We start from the raw sequence: 15,019 nt of genomic DNA on the forward strand, positions 1-15,019 counted from the left end.
AAGCCGCGTCATATAACGTGCGGAGGGCGGTGAAAGAGGCGAAGCAGCGCTACGGGAGGAAACTAGAGTCACAACTCCAACAGAGTGACTCTAGGAGCCTATGGCGGGGACTAAGGACAATAACGGACTATAAAGCACCAACAACCGGTATGACGAACGCGACCGTGACTCTGGCAGACGAGCTGAACACTTTCTATGCTCGCTTTGAGGCTGCAGCTAAGGACTCCAACAATGCTAGTGCTAGCGGCGCTAACGGCTGCAGACAGGAAGATACTGCCAGCACCGGAAACGTGCTCGTCATCTCCGAGCATGAAGTAAGGAGAGCCTTCAAGAGAGTGAACACCAGGAAAGCAGCAGGACCAGACGGCATCCCAGGTCGTATCCTCAGAGACTGCGCATACCAGCTAGCTCCTGTGTTCACTGAGATATTCAACATCTCTTTATCTCAGTCGGTCATCCCCACATGCTTCAAAGAGTCCATCATTGTTCCTGTCCCGAAGAAACCCCACCCTGCTTCTCTCAATGACTATCGCCCTGTAGCCCTCACCTCAGTAGTGATGAAGTGCTTTGAACGCCTGGTCAGAGACTTCATTTCTTCACTACCAGACACACTGGACCCACTACAGTTTGCTTACCGTCCAAATCGTTCCACAGACGATGCCATCTCTCATCTCCTCCACACATCACTCACTCACTTGGACACTAGAAGGGGGAATTACGTTAAAATGCTCTTCATAGACTACAGCTCTGCATTTAATACCATAATTCCCTCCACACTCACCACCAAGCTGGAGCATCTGGGACTCAGCTCATCTATGTGTCAGTGGATCTCCAACTTCCTAACTGGCAGACCACAGGCATTAAGAATGGGCGGACATGTCTCAGCCTCCACCACTCTCAGCACTGGAGCCCCCCAGGGGTGTGTTCTGAGCCCCCTACTGTACTCTTTGTACACATATGACTGTGTGGCCACTACCAGCTCCACCACCATCATCAAGTTTGCTGACGACACCGTCGTGGTGGGCCTGATCTCTGATAACAACGAGACGGCCTACCTGAAGGAGATTAGGAATCTGGAGAACTGGTGCCAGAGGAACAACCTCCTTCTAAACGTCAGTAAGACAAAGGAGCTGATAGTGGACTTCAGCACTAACCAGGAGAGGAACTACCAGACCCCTGTCATCAACGAGTGCCCAGTGGAGAGAGTGGACAGCTTCAAATACTGTGGTGAAAAAGGCCCGTCAGCGTCTCTACCACCTCAGACGCTTGAGAGACTTCCAACTGCCCTCCAAGGTGCTCAGGAACTTTTACTCGTGCACCATAGAGAGCATCCTGACGGGAAACATCTTAACCTGGTTCGGGAACAGCACCTTGCAGGACAGACGAGCTCTACAGAGGGTTGTGCTGGACATTGTTTTCACTTCATCACTTAAATCACTTTAAGCATATTTGCACTGCACAAGACATAATGTGGATTGCACAACACTGGTCACTATATTCTTCATTTCCAGTTAATACTTGTACAGCTGCTGTTATTGTGTGTGTGTATATATATATTTATTTATTTATATTTCTTCATACATTCTTATATAGTTCTATACTGTGTATTGTGTATTTTGTTGTACAGTTATTTTATTTTCAACTTTAATTTATATATTTTATCTTATTCTTTCCCAGTCAAATTTACCCTTCATTCTAATTTGTGTTGTACAGTTATTTCATTTTTAACCTTAATTTTTTATATTTTATTCCTTCCTAGTTAAATTTACACTTTTTAATTTTTCAAATTTATTTCCTATCTTATTCATAGCCTTTTCCCTTTTTTTTTTTTCTTTAGGTCACGAGCAGTTGTCTAAGCATTTCACTGCATATCGTACTGTGTATGACTGTGTACGTGACAAATAAAATTTGAATTTGATTTGAAAACGCTCTCTCTCTCTCTCACTCCCTTGCTCTGTCTGGCTGGTGTTACCGTCACTCCTAAAACATTCCCCTTTTCCTAAACAACCAAATCCCACATGTTGGCATTTTTGTTTTATTTGGTCTACATGGTGCATTTTTCCACCAATAGGAAAGCGGTGGCTTTTTTTCTTTCTTTACTGTTTTCGCACTTTCCTTAGAAAACGCTTAACACGCACGCACACACACACACACAAACGTGACCACAGTATTTAGAAAAAATCGTGGCTTATATATTATCATAACCAGTGTTGGTCAAGTTACCTGAAAAAAGTAATCAGTAACTAATTACTGATTACTTCCCCAAAAAAGTAATCTCGTTACTTTACTAATTACTTATTTTCAAAAGTAATTAATTACTTAGTTATGTTATGGTTCAAAATATTGGGGATGGAGACAGGAGAAACATCACAATAACAACACTGGTCCGGCCGGGTCAAGTCAAACGATGATTTTAATGGTCACACACGTGGGAGATGGAAACTGTATGCAGACAGCCTCAGATCTCATCACAAAAAACACATCTCCATAGTTTTGTAAAAATCAGGGTATTACAACGCCCCTTCATGCGTAATGACAGATCAAAATAGGTTCCAGACATTAGTCACAGTTAATCGTACATCTTGTACATCTTTAATGGCTACAAACAGACATAGAACTTCTCCTTTCTATAACACCTTCCAAACAAGGTAATAAACTTCAAGCCCTCAGGGTCTCTGAGGCTAATTATTGACTCTGGTCATCTGTTACCAAGTAGAGCAAAATATAGTGAGACTCCAAATGAGTTAAGGCCTCAGACCGGACACATTCCTGAATTATATGTATTATATGTACTGTAAGCATGTTGTTTAATTAACTACCACTTTAAACTTAGCAAAAAACATAATTGAATAAAAGACCACAAAGAATAATATGATATCAGTGGTATGTAAGCGCGTGCGGCCCTCTATGCTCGAAGCCTTTCCCCTCCATAGATCAGTCAGACATTCACGCTGACTGTAGCTTTTAACCCTTAATTAACTTGAGCACAACTCTATAATAAGCAACAAACTGCAATATGTATAAGTTGATCATGGTCACATCTGCAATGAAAGATCATGTTATTCTGGTACCTGTAAGTAGAAAATCAAACTAGAGTTATAACAATCACTGTAATACAAAGGCTAATGTAAGATCAAAAACTTCAGTATATATTTAATGCAAAGCTGGTTATATGATTCTAATGAACTAATAGTGCCATATTAAAATAATCAGAATCAGAATCAGAATCAGAATCGTGTTTATTGGCCAAGTATATGTGCAGACACATACAGGGAATTTGGTTCCGGTAGATGGTGGCTCTCAAGCACAGCAATGTAAATCTCACACACACACACACACACACACACACACACACACACACACACACACACACACACACACACACACACACACACACGTGTCTATATATACACATTACACATACATACACAAAGCTATGTAAACCAACTATAAATAACGAATCTAGGACGACACTATGCAATATATTCAGTTTCAGCATTTATATTCACTGTTGACTGTAACAATAATCAATGTGTTAATGCCATCTTATTTTAATAAACAACACTGTCATATGCAAAACTAGGGTGGCACTTGGGGTGGCAAGGGATCATTTTAGGGTGGCACTTGCCACCCCATGCCACCCTTCTAGATCTGCCCCTGGCGGACACACTAGTCCAGTATCTCTGAAATGTGATTCTGTACTGTGTGTGAATGTGTGTGTGAATGGGTGGATGACTGGATATTTAAAGCGCTTTGGGGTCCTTAGGGACAAGTAAAGCGCTATATAAATACAGGCCATTTACCATTTTACCATTTTACTGTTCCCCTGGTAATGAAGTCATGAAAAGATGGCGCCGGTGCGTGTGGCTTGCCGTCTATCACTGCCAGTGTTATGTTTGTTTGTTTTGATTTTATTGACTATTGTAATAAATGCCAACTCTCTCCTGGTGTATGATCGCCTAACCCTACTGGATCTCCGACCTTCTGTCAAAGGCTGGGCAAAGTGGAACCAAGCTGAACATAAAACTTTGCCCCCGCTAATATCGGAGATCCCGGCTCACCTGTGCCGTGTTCCAGATCCACCACTCCGGCAAAAGTGCCGTCGCCGGGGTCGAAGGGCTGGCTTCCTGGTGAAGCTGAAAGCTTCTTTAAGGTATTCTCTTAAGCCCTTGTCCAGAAAACAAGGAGTGGTGCCAAACTTCTGTTTCTCTCGGCGATCGTTGGAACCTGTCTGTGCCTGGCTGGTACCTGTCATCGGCCTAGATGGGATGTCCCGAAAACCCTGCTCTCCTCGCCCCCGCCGACGTGGTGTGAATCTGCGGAACCTGCGGCCTCTGTGTCGGGCTTCTAGGACGGCTAGCGACGGGGATCCGCTGCTTACCGCCAGGATTGGCCTGGTAAATGCTAGGTCCCTAGCGAACAAAACGTTTATCCTGAAGGATTTTTTCACATCCCGAGGACTGGATTTTCTTTGTGTGTGCGAGACGGTGAGTGCAGCATCTTCTCGGATCTTCTACCTGGCGATTGCTGCTATTTTAATTCCCCACGTATGTTGGGCCGAGGAGGAGGAATAGCTACGATCTTTAAAAGTCATTTTAAATGTAAGCAGCTATCAACCCCGTCATTCACCAGCTTTGAACTGTCGGTATTTGAGCTGGGCTGCTCTCACACAGTGTTGTGTGCGGTGGTTTACCGGCCTCCAAAATACAATAAGGACTTTGTGAGTGACTTTGCTGACTTCTTGGCTGAATTCATGCCAAAATATGATCGTGTTCTTATTGCTGGGGATTTTAATATTCACGTGTGTTGTCCTGACATGCCCATGGCGAAGGGCTTTTTAAACCTTATTGATTCGTTTAATCTGGTGCAATGTGTGACAGGTCCCACACATGAACGTGGACACACGCTTGATCTTGTTTTATCTCATGGTTTTTCTGTTTTTAACATAGAGATTTGTGATGCTGTGTTTTCTGACCACAGTCCTGTGATGTTTGAAGTTCCTCTTGCCTGTGCCTCAGTTAAAACTCGCGCTGCTGCTCAGCGCTGTCGTGTTTTTAACTCCTCCACTGCTGAACACTTTTCAGCAGTGGAAAAAGGACAAACTACAAGTGTCATTCCAGATGCTGAAGGACTGTTGGCGTCAATATCAAAGAACTGTAAAAGATGCCAAAAGAAAACACTTATCTGACATTATTTTGTCAAACTGCCACAACCCACGTGTTTTATTTAAAACTATTAACTCTGTTCTTAATGCACCATATACTGACTGTATTGAGCCCTCATCAGAAGCCTGTGAAAATTTTTTACACTTTTTTATCGAGAAGGTCTCCTCCACAAGGGCTCAAATCTCTCCTCATGCTCACGACCTCTCAGTCTCTGTTTCCTGCTCTGCTGTCTTTGACAGGTTTGAGCCTGTGACTCTGTCCTTTTTAAAGGAGACTGTTGGTCATCTTAAGCCTGCAGGGTCTCCAAATGATGCTGTCCCTCCTCGACTTTTAAAAGAGGTGTTACCTACAGTTGGTCCTTTGGTGCTTGAGCTGGTAAACCATAGTCTGATGTCAGGTGTTGTCCCTAAAGATTTTAAACATGCAGTAGTCAAACCCCTGATTAAAAAACCTGCTCTTGATCCTATGGTTCTTGCAAATTACAGGCCTATCTCCAAACTACCTTTTCTTTCCAAAATTCTTGAAAAGGTAGTTTACAACAAAATAATGGCTTTCCTGGAAAAGCAAAATGTTTTAGAGGTTTTCCAATCTGGTTTTAAACCCTTTCATAGCACTGAATCAGCCCTTTTAAAAGTTTTTAATGACATATTTTTAGCGACTGATGCTGGGGACTGTGTTGTTCTTGTGCTTTTAGATTTGACAGCTGCGTTTGATACCGTGGATCATGCCATTTTATTCTCTCGTTTGGAGCATTGGGTGGGCATTAGGGGCACAGCACTGGAGTGGTTCAGGTCCTACTTGACGGGGCGAACTTTTTGTGTCAGCTTTGGTGACTATGTGTCGTCCTCCGCTCCCCTCTTGTGTGGTGTCCCACGGGGCTCAGTTCTAGGCCCCCTCCTCTTCTCTTTATATCTGCTTCCTCTTGGTTCTGTACTGAGAAAGCACGGCATTGCTTTCCACTTTTATGCTGATGACTGTCAGATCTATGTCCCTCTAAAGAAAAAAGGCAGATACCTTACACAGCCATTACTTCAGTGTCTCGATGACATTAAGGCTTGGATGTCTGTTAACTTTTTAAAATTCAATGATAAAAAGACAGAGGTGATGGTTTTTGGTAGCCCCACTGAGACCCCCAATGTGTATGTAGATTCCCTGGCACAGTATGTTAAGCCAACTGTCACAAACCTGGGGGTCAAAGTGGACTGTGATCTGAAGTTTGATAATCAAATTAAGGCCGTGGTAAAATCTAGCTTCTTTCACCTCAGGCAGCTGGCAAAAATAAAGCCAATTCTTTCACGGCAGCACTTTGAGACAGTGATCCACGCCTTTGTTAGCACTCGGCTGGATTACTGTAATGCACTTTATATAGGGGTCAGTGCATTATATATTAGTCATCTACAGAGGGTGCAAAATGCCGCAGCTCGTCTTTTAACTGGCACTCGAAAGTTTGAGCACATTTCCCCTGTTTTAGCTTCACTTCACTGGCTGCCCATTTCTTTTAGGATTCATTTTAAAATTCTTTTATTTACTTTTAAAGCTCTCCATGGCCTAGCTCCATCTTATCTCTCTGAGCTGCTACAGCCTTATACACCCACCCGCTCTCTCAGGTCAGCTGATCAGCTGCTCCTGAAGATACCCAGGACTGGGCGTAAACTTAGAGGAGATCGTGCTTTTGCTGTAGCAGCTCCCAAACGGTGGAACGAGCTTCCTTTAGAGATTAGACAGGCCACTTCTTTATCTGTTTTTAAGTCACTCTTGAAAACCCACCTCTTTACCCTGGCCTTTGACACCACGTGAGATGTTGGTTTTTTTATTTTTATTTTAGTTGTTTTTAGGTGATTTGATGCTGTTTTATCTTGTTTTTGCTTTAACATAGGGCTGTTTTAATTTTATGTCTTATGTGTTTTATTTATTTAATTTGCTGTTTTTTGTTATTCTATTGTTTTAACTTATTTTCTGTACAGCACTTTGTTCCTGTGCTGGGTATTTTAAAGTGCTTTATAAATAAAATTGGATTGGATTGGATTGGATTGGTAATAATGTCCGGTCAGAGACCTGGAATGATGTCACAGTGCTGAAGAAAGAACTTTATTTACAACGAGCCCACATCAAACACACTCTCGCTGACGAGTAAGGATGTGGTTCTGAAATTAATACAAATAAGAAATAACATAAACATCTCTTTCACTGTTTCAGCATCTCTCACATTCAGCATTACAGAGAACGTCATACCAGATTACACATGGATAGAAACAGATTATCATAAAGATTATCATAAGGACATCACAGGATGCATCAAGGCTCAATATCACTAGGTCTTTATCTGGATCCCTAGAGAAAGAAATAATATCAAAAAGATGCCTCGGGTTATTAGATGCATGCCTTGCTGGGATAAACCCTGTTTGATCTGGGCTAGTATTTGATCTGTGTTCAATAAAGAGATTTTGGCATGGTGCTGGGTCATTGACCCAGCATTTTGTGTTTAGTATGATTATTGTCTTCTGTTCTAGTTTAATCTGATTTTGGTATTCTGTGTCCTCCCCTTGTGCCCTGTTTGTGTCCCTGAGTTCGTGTTGTGGAGTTCCTGTTTTATTTTGAAGGTCTGTGTCTGTTGTCACTGTGTTCAGCTTGTATCCTCAGGTCGTCTTGTGTATTAGAATCAGCTGTGCTTCCCCACCTGTGTATCATTACCTGGTCTCCTTGTGTGTGTATATGTAGTGAGTGTCGGTCTGTGCTCGTTGTCGGCTCGTCTGCGTTTCATGGTGTTTTGGTTCTCTGGTCTGTGTCTCTCTGCCCTTCACCCTGTTTTGTCATTATTTCAGGTTTGCTCTTAGTTGGCCCAGTTTAGGATTCTTCAGTAATTTCCCATGCCTCATTGCCTGTTTTGTCACTCCGCCACTTTGTAAATAAATGTCACACATATCATCAGTCTATTGCCTGCATTTTGGGTCCTTTTTCCTCCAACACCACACGGCTTGCCCCGGCAGCTGTGACACCTTTCCTTTCTTTGGAATACGAGTCACAGTCACTTCATTCAGGGTCTGTGGGAGTGCACCCTCTTCCAATGCCATATTAAACATTTTTAACAAATATGGGGTAAGTAAACTGTTAAACTTTTTATAAAACTCATTACATAGACCATCAGGTCCTGGGGTCTTTCTGTTTTTCAGGGTCTGCGTATGGTATTAATCAGTTCTGGACATTTTAAGTCTGCATCTAGAGACATCCTGTCCTTTTGTGCCAATGTAGGCAAGTTACATTTGTGTAGAAACCCTGCATAGTCTCAGAAGGTGCATTACACTGAGATGTATATAACTGTTTATAAAACTGTCTAAAAGCTCTATTAATATCCTTTTTGTATTTGAACTTCCAACTGTATATGTTCCGCATTACGACGTTTTTTTTCTCAGACGACTGAAAAGACAGCCTCTCACATACACTTTAAACGTCTACCACAATAAAAGAGATGATACATCGTCTTTGTCATTTGTCTCTTGTATGAGGATATTATGATATTTACTACTTTGGACCCTGTGTTACAGTTTACTATCTAATATATATACGGGAGTATGCGTTATGAACCCCAGAGTGAGAGGAATATTCCCTTCGGGTTGCGTTCAAAGTTCTCCAAACATCCACAAGACCAGAGCTGTCAATAAATGATTTCAAAATCCTAGACGCATTAGCTTTTTTAATTAGTAAGAAGGTTCATTTTACAGTTTCCAAAACAATAAAGGATAAAAATGATAGATTTCTTATATTCGCTGGTAATCTATTTCATACACCTGTTTTATTAGTTAACATTTATGCTCTAAATTTTGATAACCCAGATTTGTCTATTTAGCACTCTTCCTTTTCTTGATACCCATCATCTAATTCTTGCTGGGGACTTAAATTGTGTAATGAGCCAGACATTAGACTGCTCCTCACCTTGTGTTTTTACATAGTCCTGTCTATGTCATGAAGAAAGATTGCATATTTAACTGGTGACTATTTCATCATCATCATCATCATCATCGTTTATTTGTATAGCACTTTAAGAACACACCAGGCAGACCAAAGTGCTGAACAACACAGATCAAAACAACAACCAAATTAAAAATACCATAAAATCATTACAAACAATAAAATAAATAAGAAGGTGTCAGTTTCCTACAGAGTTAAAAGCCAGGGAATAAAAATAGGTTTTCAATCTGGACTTAAAGACCTGCACTGATGACGCTTGTCTAATTTGGAGGGGAAGGTTATTCCAGAGCATCGGAGCCGCAATTGAAAAGGCACGGTCTCCTCTGCATTTCAGCCGCGACTTAGGGACCGACAGCAGCAGCTGCTCAGCTGAACGGAGCGAGCGAGGAGGAACATGTGACTTCAGCAAGTCAGTTAAGTACACAGGAGCCAGACCATTTAAAGATTTAAAAACCAATAAAAGGACCTTAAAACGAACCCTAAAATCAATGGGAAGCCAATGCAAGGAAGCCAGAACCGGAGTGATGTGATCGACTATTTGCAGGACTCAGTCCAGTATAACTTTATACTTCCAACTCTGAATAGGATAAACAGATGGAAATTTAAGTATGGGTAATTAGACAAAGCTATAAAAACTGAACATTATAAAGTTCATAATGCAGAATTTATGCCAGAGCAGGAATATTGAATCATGAGTTTGTAACATAGTGGCGCTGAGTGTTGGTTTACTCACCTGAGATTGTTGCTGTTTAATTTTTTTTCCAGGTTCAAAAAGGAGAGTCGAGTCAGAGTGAAGTGTCGGGATGAAATATTATTTATGTTACTATTCATATTCCTTATTATTACTGTTGCATCACTTGTGATTTATCATTATTATCATTTCATTGACAATTATTGAAACTGTTGATGTTATATTAAAGTCTGTATTTCAGGTGTTAGCATAAGCACATAATAATCTTTCATTGCAGGTGCAACTGTAATCATGTTATACACATATAAGCTAGGTCAAGTTAATTAATGGTTTGAAGCTACAGCCGGCGCGAGTTCGACTGATCTATGGAGCAAAGTTCAAGTTGAAAGAATTGCCTACATGTTTACAGTACATCCATCCATCCATCCATCCATCCATTCGCTTCCGCTTATCCTTTTCAGGGTCGCGGGGGGCGCTGGAGCCTATCCCAGCTGTCATAGGGCGAAAGGCGGGGTACACCCTGGACAGGTCGCCAGTCTGTCGCAGGGCCAACACACAGGGACAGACAACCATTCACACTCACATTCACTCGCACATTCACACCTAGTGGCAATTTGGATTATCCAATTAACCTATCCCCACAAGCTGCATGTCTTTGGACGGTGGGAGGAAGCCGGAGTACCCGGAGAGAACCCACGCAAACACGGGGAGAACATGCAAACTCCACACAGAAAGACCCCGGCCTGATGGTGGAATTGAACTCAGGACCTTCTTGCTGTGCGGCAACAGTGCTAACCACCGTGCCACCGTGCTGCCGTTTACAGTACAATTTACCACATATTGCCTGTGTGCATTCAGCAGCCTGCTGCACTGAAGTTTGCCTGGTAACAGATGACGTAGAGGGGGGTCATGCACTAAGGTTAACAACACAGACACATAGTCTGCCTGAGTGAACTGACTGCAAATGTTGTGTACCTGCATACGTGACAGTTTAGTTCTGATAAGTCCAGAAGAGTGTAATAACAGGACGCATCTGGTAGGCGGTGGAGGAACAGAGGAAGGAACTGTTCTTTTTTAGAATATCTCCTGAGATAGAATTACTGGAACATGCATGTTGTTTTTCATCTGCGGTGACGCGAGTTACTGGTCATCATAAGTATCACACCCACCTATTGTTCGGGGGAGATTGAGGCTGATGTTTTGCAGAGCCCATCTTCACCACATATATGTGTTTTAATAAAATCATTTGTGTTGACCCACTATGGACTTTCAGTCGTATGTCTCTTCTCAAATTCGAACCACAACAGAAGGCAATGCAGTGAGAGTTACAGCAGAGACGATCAGAGGTGATAACAGGAGGAAGAAGAGCTGCAGTCGGTCTGCAGTCTGCTGGAAACAGCCATCACTGTTTCCTGTAACCAATAATGTGATCAGATTTCCCTGTGGTGGTGGATTTGTTAGTAAGAACTTATTAAACTGAATCAAACATTAACCAAACAAGGAGGATGCTCACATGAGGAAAAAATTCTGTGAAACTTCATGTCTGTCAGAGTTTAATTATACATTTAAAATTCAATTCGATTCAGTCTAATTTTATTTATACAGCACAAAATCACAACAACAGTGGCTTGAAGGTGCTGATCTTACACAACACATTCTTACATTAAGACATGTGATGGACACAGAGGACTAATTACCAAGTATTAAACTCTTATCACGGCATATCGCAGCTGTAGAGAAAGAAAAAAACTTTGTATGTGAAGTTTACATGTGAACAAAGAGCATGTATTCATTTGACATCTTTCAGTGTCTTTGAATTGAATTATAATGAATATAAATGTAGAAGAAGCATTATCAGAGGATCACACATCTGTTTCTGTATGTCTCTTGTAAATTATTTGTTTCTTGCTCCTGTTTTTTCTTCAGCTCCTCCATTTCTTTCAGCTGCTTTTCTTTTTGTCTGAGTTTTTCTTTTAGCGTCATTTCTTGGGACTTTGTGAGATCAGCTAACTGTTTGTACCTTTTTTGATTTTCTTCCTCTCTCTCCTCCATTTCTCTTTCATGCTGCTTCTTCATTGCCTCCTTCTCCTCCTTATGTTCTTCCATCAGGCCTGCAAAGTTCATACTGTATTTCTTTCTGAATTCATTGGTTTCTTCAGCTTGCTTTCTTGCATCATCTTCATATCTTTTCTTCATGTCAAGGATTTTCTGCTCGTATTTTTCCTTCAACCCTTTTCTTTCCTTGTCTTCTTCCTCTTTTTTGCTTTGATCTTCTTTTTTCATTTCATTTTCATACTTTTCTTTCTCCCGCTCAAAATCCATTTGGAGCTTTTTGAGTTTTGCTTCATCTTGCTTTTGTTTGGGTACTTTTGATTTTGTACATTTTACCCCAAATTCTTTTTGCTCCCGTTTCTTCTGATGTTCCTCTGTCATTTTGTTCTTACTGTGCTCTAGTTTGATTCTCTTTTCCTCATCTGATGTAGAATTAATGCTTTCTTGCAAAACATTAAGCTCTTTTCCCCACTCCTGCTCCTGTAGTTCTTCCTGTTTCTTCTTGTTTGCATCTTCTTCTTCCTTCTTTTCTTGTTCTTTCATCTTCCTCTCACGCTCGTTAAGTTTTTCCCTCATTTGTTTAATCCGTTTTACACTTTGTTCTCTCTCTAGCTCTTTTTCTTTCCTCTGTTCTTTCATTTTTCTTTCCATCTCTTTTAATTCTTCCTCATGTTGTCTTGCAAGTTCTGCAGATTCTCTTTGCATCTCTTCTTCCTTGGTTTTCAGGATCCTTTCCACTTCTTTCTGTATCGCTGCCTCAGCCTCTCGGAGCATCTCGTTGGTGTAGCACTCACCACCATTTTTCTCCAGCATTTCCTGAATCTTTGTTATCAGTTCACTGACCTGTTTGTGGTTTTGTTCGGCATAGTTATTAAACACATGATATCTTCCTCCACAGTCAGACACCACCTTCTCTAAAGAATCATCTTGTCCCATTTTAATGAATTCCTCCGCAGACTTTGAATCGTGCTCTAGTGTATCTCCTTTTGTGAAAAGCACAATGGTGAAGTTTTGAGAATTTATCCCAAAGAATTTCTTGATGAGTTTCAGTGTCTCCTTCTCCTCTGCTGTGAATCTGCCAACCTGCATCACCAAAAGGAAGACATGTGGTCCTGGAGCCAGAAGACTGACACATTTCACCATCTCCTCATGAACTTCTTCATGTGACAGAGTTGTGTCAAACAGACCAGGAGTGTCGACCACAATGACAGGATGACCGTCCACCTCACCCTGTGCTTTCTGACATATTTTAGTGACTGATGTTTGTAAAATTTCAGCTTTGAATTCTTTCCTTCCTAGAATGGTGTTTCCTGAAGAACTCTTTCCACAACCAGTCTTTCCTATCAGCACAATCCTGAGAGGCTCTGGGCTCTGCTTATCATTATCTGCAAAGGAAGAGGCGTGGAGTTAAATGAAATGTTGAAAGCTTGTAAAGTACAGCTGCAAGGCCACTAAATAAAATAGTTTAAGACACAGAGCTTTATATCTTTAAAAACACTTACTCCTGGACATGTTCCTTGACTCCATTTCCTTAAGTTTTGCCTTTAGTTTCTTTATATTTTTTGTGTGAGCACATGCATATGTTTTTGTTGTATAGCTGTGTGGGTTATTATTAGATTGTCTAATTCTTTCTAAAGTCTCCAACAGCTGTGGGATCTGCGGTTTGTCCTCGATGTTGGAAACAACGAATCTTCCTCCAAATCTCTCACAGAGCTCTTGGATGTCTTCATTATCCTTTAGAAAGTTACCAACAACTGGATCTGTAGGATCTGAGTCCACAGTGAACAGAATCATGGTGAAGTCATTGGCTCGAGAGCTGAATGCGTCCTGGATGGTCTCTAACTCTCCCTTGTCTTCATCAGTGAGGGGACCCACAGGTAGGACCAGGATGAAGGCATGGACACCCTCAGGATCACAGAGGGAGATACACCTAAATGATTCCTCCATCACTGCCTCCTGAGGTTTTCCATACAAGGCAGGCAGCTCCACCAGGGAAACCCAACGTCTACACACCTCTCCCTGATATTTAACATACTCTGATGAGTTGGAGACTGAATGAAGCTCTGTCTGACCTAAAATGGCCTTGGCTGCTGACGTCTTCTCTGCTCCTCTCCTCCCACACAGAACCAGGTTTAAAGGTCTTGTATTCTCTTTAGTGAAGGTGAGGAAGTTTTCATTTTGATGCACAATGTTCTTAACCTGCTTCATTAGTGATCTTTGGCTTTTTTCACTCATTCTGTACTGTCTTCCTTCACAATCCTTCAGCAGCTGCTTTACAGACTGACTTTCAGTGGACTCATTAGTCATGATGACCATTGAGTGCTTTAAAGCATCTTCACCAAACAATCTCAGGATGAAGTTTAGTCTTTTTCTCTTATCTTCTGTGAATGTCGAAGGTTTAACTAACAGCAGAAGAACATTTGGTCCAGGTTTACAAAAATTCACACATCTGCTAATGTCTTCTTTTATAATTTCCTCAGAGACACTGAAAATGTTTGGAGTTTTAACTACTGTTAAACTATATGCACTCCACTCTCCATAGGTAACTGGACAATTCTCCCCTGAAGGATGTTTTTCAAAATGCTTCCCTGTATTACCAATAATTAAGTTTCCTAGTTTAGTCTTTTTGTCCTCCCTTTTTCCAACCAGCACAATTCTGAATTCAGAATCTGAAACAAAGCAATAAGAGAAAGAAAACAAAAATAAGTTTTAAAAAAAGAAAAACAAACACAACAAAAACCTATGTGGTCTCAGGCACATTTAGTACAACCAATCGTCAAGTGACAATTGTCAAAACTTTGAACAATGAAAACGTTACTGGTCTTTTTTGGAGTAGTTAAATTAAAATCTTTTTCACAGTTTGTGTGAAACAGGAGGACTCTAAATGAATATCAATGGCACTGAAAGTAGCTGTAGATAATATTACATCTGTGGGATTATTATTGGTAATTTTTCCTCTAATGGTTAAAATTTTATTTGTGAAGAAGTTCATGAAGTCATTACTAGTTAACGTTAAAGGGATGGTTGGCTCAACAGAGCTCTGACTGTTTGTCAGCCTGGCTACAGTGCTGAAGAGAAACCTGGGGTTGTTCTTATTTTCTTCAATCGGTGATGAATGGTAAGATGTTCTGGCTTTGCGGAGGGC

At 41.2% G+C, this 15,019-nt stretch overlaps 1 protein-coding gene across 1 annotated transcript; it reads right to left on the minus strand.

The window, feature by feature from the left end:
- Positions 1-11,217: 11,217 nt before the first annotated feature.
- LOC113034391 (GTPase IMAP family member 8-like) lies at positions 11,218-14,583 on the minus strand (the record flags this gene model as incomplete). The annotated part of the gene is made up of 2 exons (XM_080304466.1): positions 11,218-13,259; positions 13,371-14,583. Coding segments are annotated over 2 exons (2,796 nt in total), but the record flags the coding sequence as incomplete, so codon positions are not given.
- Between the last annotated feature and the right edge of the window lie 436 nt (positions 14,584-15,019).

This window comes from Astatotilapia calliptera, chromosome 7, assembly GCF_964374335.1.
Source record: "Astatotilapia calliptera chromosome 7, fAstCal68.1, whole genome shotgun sequence".
In the NCBI taxonomy this organism is placed as follows: domain Eukaryota; kingdom Metazoa; phylum Chordata; class Actinopteri; order Cichliformes; family Cichlidae; genus Astatotilapia; species Astatotilapia calliptera.